The sequence below is a fragment of the Solea solea genome, chromosome 12, assembly GCF_958295425.1.
Source record: "Solea solea chromosome 12, fSolSol10.1, whole genome shotgun sequence".
Classification (NCBI taxonomy): domain Eukaryota; kingdom Metazoa; phylum Chordata; class Actinopteri; order Pleuronectiformes; family Soleidae; genus Solea; species Solea solea.
The window spans coordinates 20,488,719-20,513,953 of record NC_081145.1 but is presented as its reverse complement, the minus strand read 5'-3'; the positions used below and the strand labels follow the sequence as shown (position 1 = coordinate 20,513,953).

General features: G+C 34.4%; 1 protein-coding gene across 5 annotated transcripts in view; it reads right to left on the bottom strand.

The window, feature by feature from the left end:
• Window positions 1–40: 40 nt before the first annotated feature.
• The window catches only part of ptprz1a (protein tyrosine phosphatase receptor type Z1a), an 85,957-nt gene continuing 60,762 nt past the window's right edge, over window positions 41–25,235 (bottom strand). For all 5 annotated transcript variants that reach the window (XM_058645158.1, XM_058645159.1, XM_058645160.1 and 2 more), the window contains 12 exons: window positions 24,354–24,488; window positions 6,210–6,344; window positions 5,209–5,372; window positions 4,946–5,081; window positions 4,523–4,669; window positions 4,327–4,420; window positions 4,150–4,223; window positions 3,866–3,997; window positions 2,749–2,907; window positions 2,288–2,430; window positions 2,058–2,193; window positions 41–1,008 (listed from right to left, as the gene is read on the bottom strand). In XM_058645158.1, coding sequence (XP_058501141.1) covers window positions 865–1,008; window positions 2,058–2,193; window positions 2,288–2,430; window positions 2,749–2,907; window positions 3,866–3,997; window positions 4,150–4,223; window positions 4,327–4,420; window positions 4,523–4,669; window positions 4,946–5,081; window positions 5,209–5,372; window positions 6,210–6,344; window positions 24,354–24,488 — 1,599 coding nt within the window. In that variant the 3' untranslated portion in view covers window positions 41–864. The remainder of the gene's footprint in view (window positions 1,009–2,057; window positions 2,194–2,287; window positions 2,431–2,748; window positions 2,908–3,865; window positions 3,998–4,149; window positions 4,224–4,326; window positions 4,421–4,522; window positions 4,670–4,945; window positions 5,082–5,208; window positions 5,373–6,209; window positions 6,345–24,353; window positions 24,489–25,235) is intronic.

The following is a 25,235-nucleotide window of genomic DNA, read 5'->3' as shown; positions in this document are numbered from 1 at the left end:
TCATCTGTAGCACACACACAACACAATACAGGCTCTTCCCTTGGTGTTTCACTTATTTAATGAATGAACTAGCTAATAATCCAGCAGTGTTTCATGTCCAGCTAAAAAAAAAAAGTCAGTACCCCATGCATCACGTTTAGTGTGTTACAAAATCCAGAATATAAAAGCATTAATGTTCTCCAACTAGCAATTAGAATTAAACCATAACGTTTAAATGCACTAAAAAAAAAAGGTAAAATATAAAATCTAAAAGTATAAATATAAATTTGGTCCATCAAAGTGATAACTATAATATTATTTACATTAGATTATTATTATTTTTTATTATTTCAGGCCCTTATTTTTATATTTGACTTCAATATCAGACTGCAGCTACCGTGGTATTTACAGAGGAGTTCAGTGCATAAACTCTCTAAAGGACTCACGGACAAAATGTCTCCTTTCATGTTAAAAAAAAAACAAAAAAGGTGCTGTTTTCCCTTTTTTCCCCATTTGGCTCAGTGCCAATAAATACAAAGGTTTAGGAAATCTTTGTTAATTAAGTGAAACATCTCAGGGCAATATCGCATTAAAACGTCAGTTAGTTTACAGCTCGTATCAAAGTTAGACGGACGTACAGGGTGAAAAATACAAAAAGGCACACATTACAAAACCATAGGGAGTCCAGACACAGTAAAGAAAGTTCTGCACAAGCCACTCTCAAACTACAACTCGCATAGTCCTCAACGACAGCGGTGTTTTACTGAGCAGCGGCAGCATGGCATCAGGTGAACTTCTGTTGGTAGTTGAGAAGGAAGGACCAGTAGCTCGATTGGAAAAGTTCCTCTTTTTTTTTTCTTTTCTTTTCTTTTCTTATTCGGGTCGTCACACCAGGGATTCAAGGCTCTCTGTGTTGCTGGCACTTCCCACCACGATGCTGCCGTTGATGTCGGTGGACTGGAGAACTTCCTCGTCTTCTTGTGTCCCAATGAGACTCAGCATGGCTTTGTACAGGAACTGGTACTGCTCCTTTAAAAACAATAGAACATATTTGTTGTAGTGATAGTTCAGTTTTTATGTGGTTGCATGAGGCGCTGACACATGGTCAGCACTTCCTGAAGTGTGCGCGCCCCCTGCTGGTCTCCTGTGCAGAGAACAGCATAAGAGAAAAAGGAATTTGGGTTCATAAACAGAAGGTTGCCGGTTAAATCCTGTGAAGGGCTGGGGTGCCCCTGAGCAAGGCAGGTAACTGCTGCCCACTGCTCCTGCCCCTGGCTTGTGTGTGTTCACTCCTGGTGTGTAATAAGGATGTAATAAGAATTCACTATCCCTAATTGGTGTGTGTAAAAAGTTGCTTATTATGGTTTAATTCTTTGTAAACCACTCCCTCCCCTGCACCGAAGTCTAAAGAGAAAGTTAGTGTTTACGCTCAAAGGGACATGGGAGTCGCTGGTTTACTGTTGCCTTTTTTGGTAATTTTCTGTTTTTTTTGTGGTAGGTGATTCTTAATTAGGGATACAACGTTGGTGTAATGGTTAGCACTCTTGCCTTTGCAGCAAGGAACAAAGTATGTTGAGGGAGGTTCTCCGGTTTCCTCCCACAGTCTAAAAACATGCAGATTTGGGGATGAGGCAAATTGGACACTCTAAATTGACCACAAGGGTGAATAGTTGTTTGTCTCTATATGCGTCCCTATGATGGACTGGCGACCTGTCCAGGGTGTACCCCGCCCTTTGACCTATGTCAGCTGGGATTAGCACAAGTGGTAGAAGGTGAGTGAGTGATTCTTACTGAAGAATTTTAGACACCAAAGGCACACAATTCCACATTTGAATTTACTGATGAAGGCAGCTGTGGATCAACAGTGACACAAACTTCATGTTCATGTCAGAAAAGGCTGAGAGGAAATTCAGTGAGCCTTTTGTTTAGTGGCTAAAAATCCCCTTTTGTCCTTGTCTCCCAACATACCTTATAATAATGCACAAAAGTGATGTTATTTTAATACGATGATGTGTTTTTTTTTTACTATAATACTTCAAGCTGGAATTACCCTCAAAGATGAAAACAAAAAGCCTTACAATGTCATTGAAGATTCCTGGTCTCATGAGGTTCGTCAGTTTGGCCACTTGATAAACATTGACTGACGCTTCGGCCTCCAACTGACGAGTCAGTGACAGTAGCGAGCAGAACGTTCCTGCTGTGACTCCGCCCACGCTGGGAAAAAAAAAAAAAAAAAAGATTAAATAAAATTACTCCATACAAAAAACTGTGATTTCCATGGTTTTAAATCAGTCAAAGAGCAGCTTACTCATCGTGGACTACAGTCGGTCCGTCCTTGGCAGCGCTCTCCTGTTTGACCAGGTTGAGCAGTTCAAAGGTGTTGCTGACGGGACTGTCAGGATTGGGCCAGCAGGGAGCGCGGTAGTGTTTCACCTCGAGAATGAAGTCATCCTGTCAAAATAAGGAGGGGAGAGTCCTCACAGCAGTGACGAACAAGATATACTTCAATAATAATGTATTAATCTACTGCTTAAACTTTCAGGTGTGCCAGGGAAGCTAGAGCCAGTCCTTCTCTGACAGAGGATGAGAGCTGAAGTCACCGGCCAAATACAGAGAAATTTAGGGGCAGCCATGGCCAAGTGGAAGGGGGACTTGGCTTAAAGTTTAAAGACGTTTTAAAGTCTACTTAATCATAAAACATTGACCACTTTTCTCACCTGGGTGAGTTTTATCTACTTACTATTTACTGTGCAGTCCAATCAAACTAACCTGTTTAGCCTCCAGCACGTACACCTCGACCACCAGCACGTCCTCGTTGGTCAGACAGACGTGATCCTCATTGCTTTGCTTGACGGTGAACAGGTCAAATGTGAGCGGCTTCCCTTTGCTGGGCCAGAAGACGCACATCTCTGCCTCGTCCTTGTCCGCCTGGTAACACAGGAGGTAAATTAGTAAATGGTTATACGACGGCAACAAAACATGTGCAGCGCAAGACTTGGTCGCATGACAGCTCCTTTCAAAGACATTCACGTGCACTTTGATGTTGCCTTTCTGAAACATGGCAATAAATAAATATAGTTAAATAAACCCATTAGAGCCAAGGCTGGTTAAAATAATATTTTTATTATATTATGAGTATGGATCACTGAAAAAGGCAGGTGATCCCTAGAGAGGGAAATATGACACTGCAGTGAGAATATGGTAATAGTATGACAACAGTGAGTAAATCACTTTGTGATAGTGAAGTATTATCATTCTAATTCTACCTTATTTCTGTAGTATAACCGTGGAAAACCTGCGTGAGACATAAAGACAACATTTCATCTTTATAATACGGCAAGTGTCAATTTAGATTCACAAATTCTTAATGAACAAATTCTAAAATTAACGCTTAACACCTAAGCCTCAGAAAGTCTGGTCTTTTTTTGATTATTGTACCCATAAAAGGGCCAGAAAATTAGTTTCGATTAAGTGCTTTTTTTTTTTTTTATTACCGTAATAACCACACGGTTGGCTTTTTGGTGCAAGTTCTTAGCTTTCAGAAATCGTTGGAATTTTTCCAGTCCCGGTGTTAAAGGGTTAAGCTTTTACCTCGATATTACTTTGTAAACAAGACAATTTTGTGTCTGCTGAACACAAACAAGCTTTTTTACTGTGGTCATTTCAATAGCCTAAATTTGATTTAAAAAGTAATTCACTAACTGAATTATAAATTATTAATGGGCATATATACATTATTCAGCATATTATGCTGAATAATGTATAGTTTTATTTGCTTTGGCTTTTCTTTAATTAATTTCTACTCAATTGGAGACACAGTCCTGCAGTGGTCACCAAATTCTTTCAATTAATAAATTAAACAATTTCAAGTAAAAAAAGTTCTCACCCCACTTGCTGGTGTCCCTTGCAGTGACACAATGGTCTGGGTGTTGTGGTCCCATATCATCCTCCAGAAGTCCTTTATGGTGGCAGGCAGGGGATTCTGGGTAATGATGAACTCACTCTTCTGCCTGTAACCCTGCAAGATCAGAACCATGGATTAGTGCGAGTAATTTCAATGGTTTACTCCTGACTGGGCTGAAAGTCACATACAAATGTGCACTTGCACAATTACATTTTCATCTTTTTTTCTTTTTTTAAATTTAAGAAACGTATTTGATCGTTTCTTACTGCGATGTACGACGCATTGATGTAGTCTGATGTTTCCCCCACAGATGTAGAGAGACGCACTCTGGACATCTCCACTGTGGAGACAAAAATGGTGTCAGAATCCTGGAGTATTGTCTCCTCTTTGCCTGAACAAACAACAGAATGACTGTCTTCATGTCTGACCCGTGTTGGACTCACCAGGTATCACAGAGCAGTTTCTGTTCTTACTGCGGTTGCAGTCCTGCAGAGCTGTAGAGTAGTCACCCTGTTTCACCCCGGAGGGACAAACCAGCTGTAAATAGCACAACACTTTTAGTCATGACTAAGGATTTCTATAGCAGTGAGTCATAAAAGGTCAGAGGTGACAGAGAGAAGTGCTGGATGACCTGCTCACCTTGAACTGCTTGTCCAGACATGTCTTCCCAGAAGACCCCGCGGTCAGCAGCTCGTCAACATACCTGTGCAGATGAGCTGCCCCCACCTCTGTCTCCCCAGCCAAGATGGCTTCCACCAAGGCATTGTGGATGAAAATATACTGTTCCTGCACAAAGGAGACGGACAGCACTGCAGTCAGACTATGTACACACACACGTGAGATCTTTTTTTAATTTTAACTTAAAAATCCCCCCCCAAGTTTTTATATATTTTTGTAATCTTGTATCATCCTTCCATTTCACCTTTACATATCTGCGACTATGACACACAGGACTCACAGTGACTCGGACGACCAATTAAAAGTGCCTAATTTGACTGTTGAAATGACAACTGAACAGCTGCATGAATAATACAGTGTGACTGTGTTTGGTGGGCTGCTGACCTCTGTCTGGACCAGATAGTTCCTCTGTGTGCGGATGTGTTTCAGGAAGCCTGTGATGTTGATGGTGCCTTCTTCTCTCATCTGTCTCAACATGCTGTCCAGGACGACGTAGGTTCCTGTGCGGCCGACGCCCGCGCTGCACAACAGCAAGAAAAGAAGCGCAAGGAACATTCATCGTCTTACGATCTACTACAATGTCACAAATGTGTGCGAAGCTGTCAAGAAAAATACACTAAACTCGTCCACTTTTTATAAGAATGTACCTGCAGTGCACCACCAGTGGGCCCCTGTCGTCGGTCCTGGCACTGGATGACTTGCGAATGAAGCCGAGCAGTGGCAGGGCGAACTCGGGGACACCCATGTCGGGCCACTGGGTGTAATGGTACTGAAGAACTGTCCGCTCATTGCTCCGTCCCTTCAGGGAGCCCTGCAGGCAAACCAAACCACGGAGGATGTTGTCACAAAGAGCTTAAAACAGAAAATTTACCTTCTGTATAGAACTTAATTTACGTATAACTATTACGGTCTTACACAACCATGACGAAATTCATCATCATTCATTGTGATCTGTTAAGATGACATCGAGATAATATGCGCCTGACCTTGTTAAATGGGACTTCCCAAGTGTAATTTAAACTGCCTCCAAATCTGTAATCTGGATCAGATGAAACTTAATCTCATTTTCATTTTTAATCTCATTTTACAGTTTAAGCAATTATAACAGACGAGGATTTCTTGAAAATTTGATTTGATTCTACCAAAATATAATAGGGAAACATTTAGGTGATCAACGCCCGATCACAAAAGATTTAGATTGATTTCAGATGTACCGTCTAAAAATGTATGAAAATGTGGTTGCACTTTATTTATGTATTTTATTTGCGTGATAAGGTCATAATTGAACTGTAATAGTAAGTTAACAATACAGTTAGTCATGAAAATGTCATAACAGCAGATTCAGTGAAGTCAAGTAATGGAAGTAACTTTTGACAATAGTAACTCAAGACAATGAAATAATGTCACTGTATATAGTGTAATATAATTTGAAGAATAACAATGATAACAATATTTAAAGAACCTTTTTGAGATAAAAACTGTATAATAGAGAGGCTCAAAGTAATTTCCTCATACAAATAATCTATCTGAAAATGCAAGAATGTGTCAGGCCATTATTATGAATTTCTCTCACCACTGTCATTTTGTTTTTGTCCTGTATCTGAACTTTAAATATGCTCTGATTGAAGACCCTCGGACCTTCTCTGACCTTTTTGACGTGTGTGTTCTTGACAGTGAAGGTTCTCTGGGTGTAGTAAGCGAGGACTCTGCTGCTTTTCATCGTCACCAGGAAGCTGCCGTACTCCTCCTGCACCTCTGTGGGCCAGTACTGATCACACTTCCTCTGAGGAACACATCAACTCACATATTAAATCACAGTCTCTATTTTTAATTTCTGATTTAGGAAGGAAAAATGGTCTGTGAGCCTTTAAGTCAATTTTAAGGCTCACATCACGTTTTGGCTTTCACATATTTACAGATTTAGAACGTTTAATCCAAATGAAAAAACATTATTAGTGCCTGCTGTTGCAAGGCATACTAGTGAGAACCTAGAGTTCTCTGTAAAATGTCTTAGTTTAGTATGTCGTCCAAAATCAGTCAAAAAAGTCATAAAATAGTATGTCGTCCAAAATATGACAAAAATGTCATAGTATAGCATGTCGTCCAAAATTAGACAAAAATGTCATAGTTTAGTATGTCGTCCAAAATCAGTCAAAAATGTCATAGTTTGGTATGTCGTCCAAAATGAGACAAAAATGTCATAGTTTGGTATGTCTTCCAAAATTTGACAAAAACGTGGTTTAGTATGTCGTCCAAAATTTGACAAAAATGTCATAGTTTAGTATGTCGTCCAAAATCACTAAAAAAAGTCATAGTATAGTATGTCGTCCAAAATGAGACAAAAATGTCATAGTTTAGTATGTCGTCCAAAATCACTAAAAAAAGTCATAGTTTAGTATGTCGTCCAAAATGAGACAAAAATGTCATAGTTTAGTATGTCTTCCAAAATTTGACAAAAACGTCATAGTTTAGTATGTTGTCCAAAATCTGACAAAAATGTCATAGTATAGTATGTCGTCCAAAATTTGACAAAAATGTCTTAGTTTAGTATGTCGTCCAAAATGAGACAAAAATGTCATAGTTTAGTATGTCGTCCAAAATCAGTCAAAAATGTCATAGTTTAGTATGTCGTCAAAAATGTGACAAAAATGTCATAGTATAGTATGTCGTCCAAAATCAGTCAAAAATGTCATAGTTTAGTATGTCGTCCAAAAAGGGACAAAAATGTCATATTATAGTATGTTGTCCAAAATTTGACAAAAATGTCTTAGTATAGTATGTCGTCCAAAATGAGACAAAAATGTCATAGTATAGTATGTTGTCCAAAATGAGACAAAAATGTCATAGTTTAGTATGTCGTCCAAAATCAGTCAAAAATGTCATAGTTTAGTATGTCGTCCAAAATCAGTCAAAAATGTCTTAGTTTAGTATGTCGTCCAAAATCAGTCAAAAATGTCTTAGTTTAGTATGTCGTCCAAAATTTGACAAAAATGTCATTGTATAGTATGTCGTCCAAAATTTGATAAAAATGTCATAGTATAGTATGTCGTCCAAAATCACTAAAAAAAGTCATAGTTTAGTATGTCGTCCAAAATTTGACAAAAATGTCATAGTATAGTATGTCGTCCAAAATGAGACAAAAATGTCATAGTATAGTATGTTGTCCAAAATGAGACAAAAATGTCATAGTATAGTATGTCGTCCAAAAAGGGACAAAAATGTCATAGTTTGGTATGTCTTCCAAAATTTGACAAAAATGTCTTCGTATAGTATGTCGTCCAAAATGAGACAAAAATGTCATAGTATAGTATGTTGTCCAAAATCAGTCAAAAATGTCATAGTTTAGTATGTTGTCCAAAATGAGACAAAAATGTCATAGTTTAGTATGTCGTCCAAAATCAGTCAAAAATGTCATAGTTTAGTATGTCGTCCAAAATCTGACAAAAATGTCATAGTATAGTATGTCGTCCAAAATGAGACAAAAACGTCATAGTATAGTATGTCGTCCAAAATGAGACAAAAACGTCATAGTATAGTATGTCGTCCAAAATGAGACAAAAATGTCATAGTATAGTATGTTGTCCAAAATGAGACAAAAATGTCATAGTATAGTATGTCGTCCAAAATCTGACAAAAATGTCATAGTATAGTATGTCGTCCAAAATGAGACAAAAATGTCATAGTTTAGTATGTCGTCCAAAATTTGACAAAAATGTCTTAGTATAGCATGTCGTCCAAAATTAGACAAAAATGTCATAGTTTAGTATGTCGTCCAAAATCAGTCAAAAATGTCATAGTTTGGTATGTCGTCCAAAATGAGACAAAAATGTCATAGTTTGGTATGTCTTCCAAAATTTGACAAAAACGTGGTTTAGTATGTCGTCCAAAATTTGACAAAAATGTCATAGTTTAGTATGTCGTCCAAAATCACTAAAAAAAGTCATAGTATAGTATGTCGTCCAAAATGAGACAAAAATGTCATAGTTTAGTATGTCGTCCAAAATCAGTCAAAAATGTCATAGTTTAGTATGTTGTCCAAAATGAGACAAAAATGTCATAGTTTAGTATGTCGTCCAAAATCACTAAAAAAAGTCATAGTTTAGTATGTCGTCCAAAATCAGTCAAAAATGTCATAGTTTAGTATGTCGTCCAAAATCAGTCAAAAATGTCTTAGTTTAGTATGTCGTCCAAAATCAGTCAAAAATGTCTTAGTTTAGTATGTCGTCCAAAATTTGACAAAAATGTCATAGTTTAGTATGTCTTCCAAAATTTGACAAAAACGTCATAGTTTAGTATGTTGTCCAAAATCTGACAAAAATGTCATAGTTTAGTATGTTGTGCAAAATCAGTCAAAAATGTCATAGTTTAGTATGTCGTCCAAAATCAGTCAAAAAAGTCATAGTATAGTATGTTGTCCAAAATGAGACAAAAATGTCATAGTTTAGTATGTCGTCAAAAATCAGTCAAAAATGTCATAGTATAGTATGTCGTCCAAAATGAGACAAAAACGTCATAGTTTAGTATGTCGTCCAAAATGAGACAAAAACGTCATAGTTTAGTATGTCGTCCAAAATCTGACAAAAATGTCATAGTATAGTATGTCGTCCAAAATGAGACAAAAACGTCATAGTAAAGTATGTCGTCCAAAATGAGACAAAAATGTCATAGTATAGTATCTCGTCCAAAATTTGACAAAAATGTCTTAGTTTAGTATGTTGTCCAAAATCAGTCAAAAATGTCATAGTTTAGTATGTCGTCCAAAATGAGACAAAAATCTCATAGTATAGTATGTCGTCCAAAATTTGACAAAAATGTCATAGTAAAGTATGTCGTCCAAAATCACTAAAAAAAGTCATAGTTTAGTATGTCGTCCAAAATGAGACAAAAACGTCATAGTATAGTATGTCGTCCAAAATTTGACAAAAATGTCTTAGTTTAGTATGTCGTCCAAAATGAGACAAAAATGTCATAGTTTAGTATGTCGTCCAAAATCAGTCAAAAATGTCATAGTTTAGTATGTCGTCCAAAATCAGTCAAAAATGTCATAGTTTAGTATGTCGTCCAAAATCAGTCAAAAATGTCATAGTTTAGTATGTCGTCCAAAATCAGTCAAAAATGTCTTAGTTTAGTATGTCGTCCAAAATCAATCAAAAATGTCTTAGTTTAGTATGTCGTCCAAAATTTGACAAAAATGTCATAGTATAGTATGTCGTCCAAAATTTGATAAAAATGTCATAGTATAGTATGTCGTCCAAAATCACTAAAAAAAGTCATAGTTTAGTATGTCGTCCAAAATTTGACAAAAATGTCATAGTATAGTATGTCGTCCAAAATGAGACAAAAATGTCATTGTATAGTATGTTGTCCAAAATGAGACAAAAATGTCATAGTATAGTATGTCGTCCAAAAAGGGACAAAAATGTCATAGTTTGGTATGTCTTCCAAAATTTGACAAAAATGTCTTAGTATAGTATGTCGTCCAAAATGAGACAAAAATGTCATAGTATAGTATGTTGTCCAAAATCAGTCAAAAATGTCATAGTTTAGTATGTTGTCCAAAATGAGACAAAAATGTCATAGTTTAGTATGTCGTCCAAAATCAGTCAAAAATGTCATAGTTTAGTATGTCGTCCAAAATCAGTCAAAAATGTCATAGTTTAGTATGTCGTCCAAAATGAGCCAAAAACGTCATAGTATAGTATGTCGTCCAAAATTTGACAAAAATGTCTTAGTATAGTATGTCGTCCAAAATGAGACAAAAATGTCATAGTATAGTATGTTGTCCAAAATGAGACAAAAATGTCATAGTATAGTATGTTGTCCAAAATGAGACAAAAACGTCATAGTTTAGTATGTCGTCCAAAATCAGTCAAAAATGTCATAGTTTAGTATGTTGTCCAAAATGAGACAAAAATGTCATAGTTTAGTATGTCGTCCAAAATCTGACAAAAATGTCATAGTATAGTATGTCGTCCAAAATGAGACAAAAACGTCATAGTATAGTATGTCGTCCAAAATGAGACAAAAACGTCATAGTATAGTATGTTGTCCAAAATGAGACAAAAACGTCATAGTATAGTATGTTGTCCAAAATGAGACAAAAATGTCATAGTATAGTATGTCGTCCAAAATCTGACAAAAATGTCATAGTATAGTATGTCGTCCAAAATGAGACAAAAATGTCATAGTTTAGTATGTCGTCCAAAATTTGACAAAAATGTCTTAGTATAGTATGTCGTCCAAAATGAGACAAAAATGTCATAGTTTAGTATGTTGTCCAAAATCAGTCAAAAATGTCATAGTTTAGTATGTCGTCCAAAAAGGGACAAAAATGTCATAGTATAGTATGTCGTCCAAAAAGGGACAAAAATGTCATAGTATAGTATGTCGTCCAAAATTTGACAAAAATGTCATAGTATAGTATGTCGTCCAAAATTAGACAAATATGTCATAGTATAGTATGTCTTCCAAAATTAGACAAAAATGTCATAGTATAGTATGTTGTCCAAAATGAGACAAAAACGTCATAGTTTAGTATGTCGTCCAAAATCAGTCAAAAATGTCATAGTTTAGTATGTTGTCCAAAATGAGACAAAAATGTCATAGTTTAGTATGTCGTCCAAAATTTGACAAAAATGTCATAGTATAGTATGTCGTCCAAAATGAGACAAAAACGTCATAGTATAGTATGTCGTCCAAAATGAGACAAAAATGTCATAGTATAGTATGTTGTCCAAAATGAGACAAAAATGTCATAGTTTAGTATGTCGTCCAAAATCAGTCAAAAATGTCATAGTTTAGTATGTCGTCCAAAATCAGTCAAAAATGTCATAGTTTAGTATGTCGTCCAAAATGAGACAAAAACGTCATAGTATAGTATGTCGTCCAAAAAGGGACAAAAATGTCATAGTATAGTATGTCGTCCAAAATTTGACAAAAATGTCTTAGTATAGTATGTCGTCCAAAATGAGACAAAAATGTCATAGTATATTATGTTGTCCAAAATGAGACAAAAATGTCATAGTTTAGTATGTCGTCCAAAATCAGTCAAAAATGTCATAGTTTAGTATGTCGTCCAAAATTAGACAAAAATGTCTTAGTATAGTATGTCGTCCAAAATCTGACAAAAATGTCATAGTATAGTATGTCGTCCAAAATGAGACAAAAACATCATAGTATAGTAAGTCGTCCAAAATGAGACAAAAATGTCATAGTATAGTATGTTGTCCAAAATGAGACAAAAACGTCATAGTATAGTATGTCGTCCAAAATGAGACAAAAATGTCATAGTTTGGTATGTCTTCCAAAATTTGACAAAAACGTGGTTTAGTATGTCGTCCAAAATTTGACAAAAATGTCATAGTTTAGTATGTCGTCCAAAATCACTAAAAAAAGTCATAGTATAGTATGTCGTCCAAAATGAGACAAAAATGTCATAGTATAGCATGTCGTCCAAAATTAGACAAAAATGTCATAGTTAAGTATGTCGTCCAAAATCAGTCAAAAATGTCATAGTTTGGTATGTCGTCCAAAATGAGACAAAAATGTCATAGTTTGGTATGTCTTCCAAAATTTGACAAAAACGTGGTTTAGTATGTCGTCCAAAATTTGACAAAAATGTCATAGTTTAGTATGTCGTCCAAAATCACTAAAAAAAGTCATAGTATAGTATGTCGTCCAAAATGAGACAAAAATGTCATAGTTTAGTATGTCGTCCAAAATATGACAAAAATGTCATAGTTTAGTATGTCGTCCAAAATATGACAAAAATGTCATAGTTTAGTATGTCGTCCAAAATCACTAAAAAAAGTCATAGTTTAGTATGTCGTCCAAAATGAGACAAAAATGTCATAGTTTAGTATGTCGTCCAAAATATGACAAAAATGTCATAGTTTAGTATGTCGTCCAAAATCAGTCAAAAATGTCATAGTTTGGTAAGTCGTCCAAAATTTGACAAAAATGTCATAGTTTAGTATGTCTTCCAAAATTTGACAAAAACGTCATAGTTTAGTATGTTGTCCAAAATCTGACAAAAATGTCATAGTTTAGTATGTTGTGCAAAATCAGTCAAAAATGTCATAGTTTAGTATGTCGTCCAAAATCAGTCAAAAAAGTCATAGTATAGTATGTTGTCCAAAATGAGACAAAAATGTCATAGTTTAGTATGTCGTCAAAAATCAGTCAAAAATGTCATAGTATAGTATGTCGTCCAAAATGAGACAAAAACTTCATAGTTTAGTATGTCGTCCAAAATGAGACAAAAACGTCATAGTTTAGTATGTCGTCCAAAATCTGACAAAAATGTCATAGTATAGTATGTCGTCCAAAATGAGACAAAAACGTCATAGTAAAGTATGTCGTCCAAAATGAGACAAAAATGTCATAGTATAGTATCTCGTCCAAAATTTGACAAAAATGTCTTAGTTTAGTATGTTGTCCAAAATCAGTCAAAAATGTCATAGTTTAGTATGTCGTCCAAAATGAGACAAAAATGTCATAGTATAGTATGTCGTCCAAAATTTGACAAAAATGTCATAGTAAAGTATGTCGTCCAAAATCACTAAAAAAAGTCATAGTTTAGTATGTCGTCCAAAATGAGACAAAAACGTCATAGTATAGTATGTCGTCCAAAATTTGACAAAAATGTCTTAGTTTAGTATGTCGTCCAAAATGAGACAAAAATGTCATAGTTTAGTATGTCGTCCAAAATCAGTCAAAAATGTCATAGTTTAGTATGTCGTCCAAAATCAGTCAAAAATGTCATAGTTTAGTATGTCGTCCAAAATCAGTCAAAAATGTCATAGTTTAGTATGTCGTCCAAAATCAGTCAAAAATGTCTTAGTTTAGTATGTCGTCCAAAATCAGTCAAAAATGTCTTAGTTTAGTATGTCGTCCAAAATTTGACAAAAATGTCATAGTATAGTATGTCGTCCAAAATTTGATAAAAATGTCATAGTATAGTATGTCGTCCAAAATCACTAAAAAAAGTCATAGTTTAGTATGTCGTCCAAAATTTGACAAAAATGTCATAGTATAGTATGTCGTCCAAAATGAGACAAAAATGTCATAGTATAGTATGTTGTCCAAAATGAGACAAAAATGTCATAGTATAGTATGTCGTCCAAAAAGGGACAAAAATGTCATAGTTTGGTATGTCTTCCAAAATTTGACAAAAATGTCATAGTATAGTATGTTGTCCAAAATCAGTCAAAAATGTCATAGTTTAGTATGTTGTCCAAAATGAGACAAAAATGTCATAGTTTAGTATGTCGTCCAAAATCAGTCAAAAATGTCATAGTTTAGTATGTCGTCCAAAATGAGCCAAAAACGTCATAGTATAGTATGTCGTCCAAAATTTGACAAAAATGTCTTAGTATAGTATGTCGTCCAAAATGAGACAAAAATGTCATAGTTTAGTATGTTGTCCAAAATCAGTCAAAAATGTCATAGTTTAGTATGTCGTCCAAAAAGGGACAAAAATGTCATAGTATAGTATGTCGTCCAAAAAGGGACAAAAATGTCATAGTATAGTATGTCGTCCAAAATTTGACAAAAATGTCATAGTATAGTATGTCGTCCAAAATTAGACAAATATGTCATAGTATAGTATGTCGTCCAAAATTAGACAAAAATGTCATAGTATAGTATGTTGTCCAAAATGAGACAAAAACGTCATAGTTTAGTATGTCGTCCAAAATCAGTCAAAAATGTCATAGTTTAGTATGTTGTCCAAAATGAGACAAAAATGTCATAGTTTAGTATGTCGTCCAAAATTTGACAAAAATGTCATAGTCTAGTATGTCGTCCAAAATGAGACAAAAACGTCATAGTATATAGTATGTCGTCCAAAATGAGACAAAAATGTCATAGTATAGTATGTTGTCCAAAATGAGACAAAAATGTCATAGTTTAGTATGTCGTCCAAAATCAGTCAAAAATGTCATAGTTTAGTATGTCGTCCAAAATCAGTCAAAAATGTCATAGTTTAGTATGTCGTCCAAAATGAGACAAAAACGTCATAGTATAGTATGTCGTCCAAAAAGGGAAAAAAATGTCATAGTATAGTATGTCGTCCAAAATGAGACAAAAATGTCATAGTATAGTATGTCGTCCAAAATGAGACAAAAATGTCATAGTATAGTATGTTGTCCAAAATGAGACAAAAACGTCATAGTATAGTATGTCGTCCAAAAAGGGACAAAAATGTCATAGTACAGTATGTCGTCCAAAATTTGACAAAAATGTCTTAGTATAGTATGTTGTCCAAAATGAGACAAAAATGTCATAGTATAGTATGTTGTCCAAAATGAGACAAAAATGTCATAGTATAGTATGTCGTCCAAAATGAGACAAAAACGTCATAGTTTAGTATGTCGTCCAAAATCAGTCAAAAATGTCATAGTTTAGTATGTTGTCCAAAATGAGACAAAAATGTCATAGTTTAGTATGTCGTCCAAAATCTGACAAAAATGTCATAGTATAGTATGTCGTCCAAAATGAGACAAAAACGTCATAGTATAGTATGTCGTCCAAAATGAGACAAAAACGTCATAGTATAGTATGTCGTCCAAAATGAGACAAAAATGTCATAGTATAGTATGTTGTCCAAAATGAGACAAAAACGTCATAGTATAGTATGTCGTCCAAAAAGGGACAAAAATGTCATAGTACAGTATGTCGTCCAAAATTTGACAAAAATGTCTTAGTATAGTATGTCGTCCAAAATTTGACAAAAATGTCATAGTATAGTATGTCATCCAAAATCAGTCAAAAATGTCATAGTTTAGTATGTCGTCCAAAATTTGACAAAAATGTCATAGTATAGTATGTCGTCCAAAATGAGACAAAAATGTCATAGTATAGTATGTCGTCCAAAATCACTAAAAAATGTCTTAGTATAGTATGTCGTCCAAAATGAGACAAAAACGTCATAGTATAGTATGTCGTCCAAAAAGGGAAAAAAATGTCATAGTATAGTATGTCGTCCAAAATGAGACAAAAATGTCATAGTATAGTATGTCGTCCAAAATGAGACAAAAATGTCATAGTATAGTATGTTGTCCAAAATGAGACAAAAACGTCATAGTATAGTATGTCGTCCAAAAAGGGACAAAAATGTCATAGTACAGTATGTCGTCCAAAATTTGACAAAAATGTCTTAGTATAGTATGTCGTCCAAAATTTGACAAAAATGTCATAGTATAGTATGTCGTCCAAAATGAGACAAAAATGTCATAGTTTAGAATGTTGTCCAAAATCAGTCAAAAATGTCATAGTTTAGGATGTCGTCCAAAATGAGACAAAAACGTCATAGTATAGTATGTCGTCCAAAATGAGACAAAAACGTCATAGTATAGTATGTCGTCCAAAATGAGACAAAAATGTCATAGTATAGTATGTTGTCCAAAATGAGACAAAAATGTCATAGTATAGTATGTCGTCCAAAATCTGACAAAAATGTCATAGTATAGTTTGTCGTCCAAAATGAGACAAAAATGTCATAGTTTAGTATGTCGTCCAAAATTTGACAAAAATGTCTTAGTATAGTATGTCGTCCAAAATGAGACAAAAATGTCATAGTTTAGTATGTTGTCCAAAATCAGTCAAAAATGTCATAGTTTAGTATGTCGTCCAAAAAGGGACAAAAATGTCATAGTATAGTATGTCGTCCAAAATTTGACAAAAATGTCATAGTATAGTATGTCGTCCAAAATTAGACAAATATGTCATAGTATAGTATGTCGTCCAAAATTAGACAAAAATGTCATAGTATAGTATGTTGTCCAAAATGAGACAAAAACGTCATAGTTTAGTATGTCGTCCAAAATCAGTCAAAAATGTCATAGTTTAGTATGTTGTCCAAAATGAGACAAAAATGTCATAGTTTAGTATGTCGTCCAAAATTTGACAAAAATGTCATAGTATAGTATGTCGTCCAAAATGAGACAAAAACGTCATAGTTTAGTATGTCGTCCAAAATCAGTCAAAAATGTCATGGTTTAGTATGTCGTCCAAAATCAGTCAAAAATGTCATAGTTTAGTATGTCGTCCAAAATGAGACAAAAACGTCATAGTATAGTATGTCGTCCAAAAAGGGACAAAAATGTCATAGTATAGTATGTCGTCCAAAATTTGACAAAAATGTCTTAGTATAGTATGTCGTCCAAAATGAGACAAAAATGTCATAGTATAGTATGTTGTCCAAAATGAGACAAAAATGTCATAGTTTAGTATGTCGTCCAAAATCAGTCAACAATGTCATAGTTTAGTATGTCGTCCAAAATGAGACAAAAACGTCATAGTATAGTATGTCGTCCAAAAAGGGAAAAAAATGTCATAGTATAGTATGTCGTCCAAAATGAGACAAAAATGTCATAGTATAGTATGTTGTCCAAAATGAGACAAAAACGTCATAGTATAGTATGTCGTCCAAAAAGGGACAAAAATGTCATAGTACAGTATGTCGTCCAAAATTTGACAAAAATGTCTTAGTATAGTATGTCGTCCAAAATTTGACAAAAATGTCATAGTATAGTATGTCATCCAAAATCAGTCAAAAATGTCATAGTTTAGTATGTCGTCCAAAATTTGACAAAAATGTCATAGTATAGTATGTCGTCCAAAATGAGACAAAATGTCATAGTATAGTATGTCGTCCAAAATCACTAAAAAATGTCTTAGTATAGTATGTCGTCCAAAATGAGACAAAAACGTCATAGTATAGTATGTCGTCCAAAAAGGGAAAAAAATGTCATAGTATAGTATGTCGTCCAAAATGAGACAAAAATGTCATAGTATAGTATGTCGTCCAAAATGAGACAAAAATGTCATAGTATAGTATGTTGTCCAAAATGAGACAAAAACGTCATAGTATAGTATGTCGTCCAAAAAGGGACAAAAATGTCATAGTACAGTATGTCGTCCAAAATTTGACAAAAATGTCTTAGTATAGTATGTCGTCCAAAATTTGACAAAAATGTCATAGTATAGTATGTCGTCCAAAATGAGACAAAAATGTCATAGTTTAGAATGTTGTCCAAAATCAGTCAAAAATGTCATAGTTTAGGATGTCGTCCAAAATGAGACAAAAACGTCATAGTATAGTATGTCGTCCAAAAAGGGACAAAAATGTCATAGTATAGTATGTCGTCCAAAATGAGACAAAAATGTCATAGTATAGTATGTCGTCCAAAATTTGACAAAAATGTCATAGTATAGTATGTTGTCCAAAATGAGACAAAAATGTCATAGTTTAGTATGTCGTCCAAAATTAGACAAAAATGTCTTAGTATAGTATGTCGTCCAAAATCTGACAAAAATGTCATAGTATAGTATGTCGTCCAAAATGAGACAAAAACATCATAGTATAGTATGTCGTCCAAAATGAGACAAAAATGTCATAGTATAGTATGTCGTCCAAAAAGGGACAAAAATGTCATAGTATAGTATGTCGTCCAAAATTTGACAAAAATGTCTTAGTATAGTATGTTGTCCAAAATGAGACAAAAACGTCATAGTATAGTATGTCGTCCAAAAAGGGACAAAAATGTCATAGTATAGTATGTCGTCCAAAATCTGACAAAAATGTCATAGTATAGTATGTTGTCCAAAATCTGACAAAAATGTCATAGTATAGTATGTTGTCCAAAATGAGACAAAAATGTCATAGTATAGTATGTCGTCCAAAATGAGACAAAAATGTCATAGTATAGTATGTTGTCCAAAATGAGACAAAAATGTCATAGTTTAGTATGTCGTCCAAAATCAGTCAAAAATGTCATAGTATAGTATGTTGTCCAAAATGAGACAAAAATGTCATAGTATAGTATGTCGTCCAAAATGAGACAAAAATGTCATAGTATAGTATGTTCCAAAATGAGACAAAAATGTCATAGTATAGTATGTTGTCCAAAATGAGACAAAAATGTCTTAGTATAGTATGTCGTCCAAAATGAGACAAAAATGTCTTAGTATAGTATGTCGTCCAAAATCAGTCAAAAAAGTCATAGTATAGTATGTCGTCCAAAATCAGTCAAAAATGTCATAGTATAGTATGTCGTCCAAAATCTGATAAAAATGTCAAAGTATAGTATGTCGTCCAAAATAAGTCAAAAATGTCATAGTATAGTATGTCGTCCAAAATGAGACAAAAATGTCATAGTATAGTATGTTGTCCAAAATGAGACAAAAATGTCATAGTTTAGTATGTCGTCCAAAATTTGACAAAAATATCATAGTATAGTATGTCGTCCAAAATGAGACATAAATTTCTTAGTTTAGTATGTTGTCCAAAATGCGACAAAAATGTCATAGTAAAGTATGTCGTCCAAAATGAGACGAAAATGTCATAGTATAGTATGTCGTCAAAAATTTGACAAAAATGTCATAGTATAGTATGTCGTCCAAAATCAGTCAAAAATGTCATAGTATAGTATGTCGTCCAAAATCTGATAAAAATGTCAAAGTATAGTATGTCGTCCAAAATGAGACAAAAACGTCATAGTATAGTATGTCGTCCAGAATTTGACAAAAATGTCTTAGTATAGTATGTCGTCCAAAATGAGACAAAAATGTCATAGTATAGTATGTTGTCCAAAATGAGACAAAAATGTCATAGTTTAGTATGTCGTCCAAAATTTGACAAAAATGTCATAGTATAGTATGTCGTCCCAAAATGAGACAAAAACGTCATAGTATAGTATGTCGTCCAAAATTTGACAAAAATGTCTTAGTATAGTATGTCGTCCAAAATGAGACAAAAATGTCATAGTATAGTATGTTGTCCAAAATGAGACAAAAACGTCATAGTATAGTATGTCGTCAAATATTTGACAAAAATGTCTTAGTATAGCATGTCGTCCAAAATTTGACAAAAATGTCATTGTATAGTATGTCGTCGAAAATCTGACAAAAATGTCATAGTATAGTATGTCGTCCAAAATGAGACAAAAATGTCATAGTATAGTTTGTCGTCCAAAATCAGTCAGAAAAGTCATAGTATAGTATGTCGTCCAATATCAGTCAGAAAAGTCATAGTATAGTATGTCGTCCAATATCAGTCAGAAAGGTCATAGTATAGTATGTCGTCCAAAATTTGACAAAAATGTCATAGTATAGTATGTCGTCCAAAATCTGACAAAAATGTCATAGTATAGCATGTCGTCCAAAATGAGACGAAAATGTCATGGTATAGTATGTAGTCCAAAATCTGACAAAAATGTCATAGTATAGTTTGTCGTCGCAAAAGAAGACAAAAATGTCATGGTATAGTATGTCGCCCAAAATCTGACAAAAATGTCATAGTATAGTATGTCGTCGAAAATTAGACAAAAATGTCATGGTATGTAGTCCAAAATCAGTCAGAAAAGTCGGAGGTTAGTATGTCCTCCAAAAAGAGACAAAAAAGTCACTATGTTGTTGGAGAGAACATGCGAAACATTTGCAGAAAGACCACTGTTACAACCAGGGCTCGAACCCCTGTCCTACGCATGAAAAGCAGAGAACTAACCACTACACCAACTGTGGAGACTGCAAAGGCCTGGTATGCTATCCAAAATCACTGAAAAAAGTCATAGCATAGTATGTCGTCCAAAATGAGACAAAAATGTCATAGTATAGTATGTCGTCCAAAATCAGTCAAAAGAGTCATAGTATAGTATGGCGTCCAAAATTTGACAAAAATGTCATAGTATAGTATGTCGTCGAAAATGAGACAAAAATGTCATGGTATAGTATGTTGTCCAAAATCTGACAAAAATGTCATAGTATAGTATGTCGTCGAAAATGAGACAAAAATGTCATAGTATAGAATGTCGTCGAAAATGAGACAAAAATGTCATAGTTTAGTATCTCGTCCAAAATTTGACAAAAATGTCATAGTATAGTATGTCGTCGAAAATCTGACAAAAATGTCATAGTATAGTATGTCGTCCAAAATGAGACAAAAATGTCATAGTATAGTTTGTCGTCCAAAATCAGTAAAAAAAGTCATAGTATAGTATGTCGTCCAAAATCTGACAAAAATGTCATAGTATAGTATGTCGTCCAAAATCTGACAAAAATGTCATAGTATAGTATGTCGTCCAAAATCTGACAAAAATGTCATAGTATAGTATGTCGTCCAAAATTTGACAAAAATGTCATAGTATAGTATGTCGTCGAAAATCTGACAAAAATGTCATAGTATAGTATGTCGTCCAAAATGAGACAAAAATGTCATAGTATAGTTTGTCTTCCAAAATCAGTAAGAAAAGTCATAGTATAGTATGTCGTCCAAAATCTGACAAAAATGTCATAGTATAGTATGTCGTCCAAAATGAGACGAAAATGTCATAGTTTAGCATGTCGTCCAAAATCTGACAAAAATGTCATAGTATAGCATGTCGTCCAAAATCTAACAAAAAATGTCATAGTTTAGTATGTCGTCCAAAATGAGACGAAAATGTCATGGTATAGTATGTCGTCGAAAATTAGACAAAAATGTCATGGTATAGTATGTCGTCCAAAATCTGACAAAAATGTCATAGTATAGTATGTCGTCAAAAATTAGACAAAAATGTCATAGTATAGCATGTCGTCCAAAATCTAACAAAAAATGTCATAGTTTAGTATGTCGTCCAAAATGAGACGAAAATGTCATGGTATAGTATGTCGTCGAAAATTAGACAAAAATGTCATGGTATAGTATGTCGTCCAAAATCTGACAAAAATGTCATAGTATAGTATGTCGTCGAAAATTAGACAAAAATGTCATGGTATAGTATGTCGTCCAAAATCAGTAAAAAAAGTCATAGTATAGTATGTAGTCCAAAATCAGTCAGAAAAGTCAGAGGTTAGTATGTCCTCCAAAAAGAGACAAAAAAGTCACTATGTTGTTGGAGAGAACATGCGAAACATTTGCAGAAAGATCACTGTTACAACCAGGGCTCGAACCCCTGTCCTACGCATGAAAAGCAGAGAACTAACCACTACACCAACTGTGGAGACTGCAAAGGCCTGGAATGCTGTCCAAAATCACTGAAAAAAGTCATAGCATAGTATGTCGTCCAAAATGAGACAAAAATGTCATAGTATAGTATGTCGTCCAAAATGAGACGAAAATGTCATAGTTTAGTATCTCGTCCAAAATTAGACAAAAATGTCATCGTATAGTATGTCGTCGAAAATCTGACAAAAATGTCATAGTTTAGTATGTCGTCCAAAATCTGACAAAAATGTCATAGTATAGTATGTCGTCCAAAATCTGACAAAAATGTCATAGTATAGCATGTCGTCCAAAATCTAACAAAAAATGTCATAGTATAGTAGGTCGTCCTAAATGAGACGAAAATGTCATAGTTTAGTATCTTGTCCAAAATTTGACAAAAATGTCATAGTATAGTATGTCGTCCAAAATCTGACAAAAATGTCATAGTATAGTATGTCGTCCAAAATTTGACAAAAATGTCATAGTATAGTATGTCGTCGAAAATCTGACAAAAATGTCATAGTATAGTATGTCGTCCAAAATGAGACAAAAATGTCATAGTATAGTTTGTCTTCCAAAATCAGTAAGAAAAGTCATAGTATAGTATGTCGTCCAAAATCTGACAAAAATGTCATAGTATAGTATGTCGTCCAAAATGAGACGAAAATGTCATAGTTTAGCATGTCGTCCAAAATCTGACAAAAATGTCATAGTATAGCATGTCGTCCAAAATCTAACAAAAAATGTCATAGTTTAGTATGTCGTCCAAAATGAGACGAAAATGTCATGGTATAGTATGTCGTCGAAAATTAGACAAAAATGTCATGGTATAGTATGTCGTCCAAAATCTGACAAAAATGTCATAGTATAGTATGTCGTCGAAAATTAGACAAAAATGTCATGGTATAGTATGTCGTCCAAAATCAGTAAAAAAAGTCATAGTATAGTATGTAGTCCAAAATCAGTCAGAAAAGTCAGAGGTTAGTATGTCCTCCAAAAAGAGACAAAAAAGTCACTATGTTGTTGGAGAGAACATGCGAAACATTTGCAGAAAGATCACTGTTACAACCAGGGCTCGAACCCCTGTCCTACGCATGAAAAGCAGAGAACTAACCACTACACCAACTGTGGAGACTGCAAAGGCCTGGAATGCTGTCCAAAATCACTGAAAAAAGTCATAGCATAGTATGTCGTCCAAAATGAGACAAAAATGTCATAGTATAGTATGTCGTCCAAAATGAGACGAAAATGTCATAGTTTAGTATCTCGTCCAAAATTAGACAAAAATGTCATCGTATAGTATGTCGTCGAAAATCTGACAAAAATGTCATAGTTTAGTATGTCGTCCAAAATCTGACAAAAATGTCATAGTATAGTATGTCGTCCAAAATCTGACAAAAATGTCATAGTATAGTATGTCGTCCAAAATCTGACAAAAATGTCATAGTATAGCATGTCGTCCAAAATCTAACAAAAAATGTCATAGTATAGTATGTCGTCCAAAATGAGACGAAAATGTCATAGTTTAGTATCTTGTCCAAAATTTGACAAAAATGTCATAGTATAGTATGTCGTCCAAAATCTGACAAAAATGTCATAGTATAGTATGTCGTCCAAAATCTGACAAAAATGTCATAGTATAGTATGTCGTCGAAAATGAGACAATAATGTCACAGTATAGTATGTCGTCCAAAATGAGACAAAAATGTCATGGTATAGTATGTTGTCCAAAATGTGACAAAAATGTCATAGTATAGTATGTCGTCCAAAATCTGACAAAAATGTCATAGTATAGTATGTCGTCGAAAATGAGACAAAAATGTCATGTCGTCCAAAATCTGACAAAAATGTCATAGTATAGTATGTCGTCGAAAATGAGACAAAAATGTCATAGTATAGTATGTCGTCGAAAATGAGACAAAAATGTCATAGTTTAGTATCTTGTCCAAAATTTGACAAAAATGTCATAGTATAGTTTGTCTTCCAAAATCAGTCAAAAAAGTCATAGTTTAGTATGTCGTCCAAAATTTGACAAAAATGTCATGTCGTCCAAAATCTGTCAGAAAAGTCATGGTATAGTATATCGTCCAAAATTTGACAAAAATGTCATAGTATAGTATGTCGTCCAAAATTTGACAAAAATGTCATAGTTTACGTCTAAAAGCTTTAAGTTTTAAAGGTTCAATCCACCCAAAATTGGCAGCAAGAAGCAGTGGAATTTTGTAGTTAGGCAGTTTTTTCCATCATGTTTAAACAGAGGCTATAAGAATGTGTCTTATATCCTTTTTTCAGCACAACCTGTAGGCAATCTGATGATATTATATATTTTCTTTCACTTTCACCAACTATATAAACACACCTGAGCAAAAAAGTACTCTTTTTTAGAATCTGATTGAATTTGTGAAATTTGGAAATGTGTAACAGTTCAAAGTTTGCGTGGCTTGAACAAAAATAAAATAAAAACAAGCTATTTTGTGACTGCACAATTATCGCTACTCCTGTTTTTATAAAAAATTTAAATGCAATTTAAAATGAATCATAACTGTGAATCATCAAAAAAATAAGAAGCCAAAAAAAACCCATATTTTAAAGCACCCGGATGTCCATATAAAGTGTTGTGTATTACTTCCATGGCCAATTACAAAGGGTGCACCAGCGGCACATATCCATGCCATATGAACACTAAGGGTTAAATACTGTCTACACATTCAGCCTGAATACATACAGTATATAACTAATAATCTAAAATAACCCTGTACATCTGTGACTTGATAATGATAAAAAAGCATGTGGTAAACACATTTCCGGGACTATTTCACTACTCACTCGTCCATTCTCCACCAGGTTTGTGATCATGACAATGACGCTGGCGTTTTGCTCCCAAATCATCCTCCAGAAGTCCTCCGTGCTCGACCTCAGAGGACCCTGAGCTGCGATGTAGTACCTGGACTTTTTATAACCCTGAGGATACACACACACACACACACACACACACACACATACAGCAGCTGCTTCAGTGGAAAACTCAAATTGTTTCTTTAGCAGCAGTCATACTCGTTGAATTGTTTTAATACAAGTCGGCACTATTTTGGTACCTTTGCAACCTTCGATAACGGAAATGCGAATAATTGTGCAACAAACTGCACCACTTAGTGACTGTTGAATGTAACTTGGCATAGGAAAAAACAGCCCATAATCATACAGATCTACTCACCAGTCAGCACAAGCCTACAAACAGAACAAAACCTACACAGAATTCCTACCTGTTCTCATAAACACTTGCAATCAAATTAAATGAAAAACTAGGTTATGGACAAGAAAAGACTGGCACTCACATCTGAAAATAAATTGCCATATCAAAAAAAAAACCCTTATCAGAAACGTTCACATTTTTAACTCTTAACATCAAAATCACACTGAAATCCAAACACTTGGGTTTAGTAAAGGGCAGCACAGTAAAGTGTCACAAGTTCTTGGCAGAGGACAACATTCAATCACTCACGACAATAGACCGATAACCTTCACACGACTGACGCCGTGAAGTTGCCTTCATACAGTGAGGCGCAGACAAAAGTGTGAGCTGCAGAGATCCTCGACGCACTTTCACAAACTTCACAACCTGCGCGTCAGCTGCACAGAGAGGCCGTGACTGCCGCAAGGATTTTTGTGTGCGCGACGCTCCTGCCTTTCACGGAACAACAAGACACT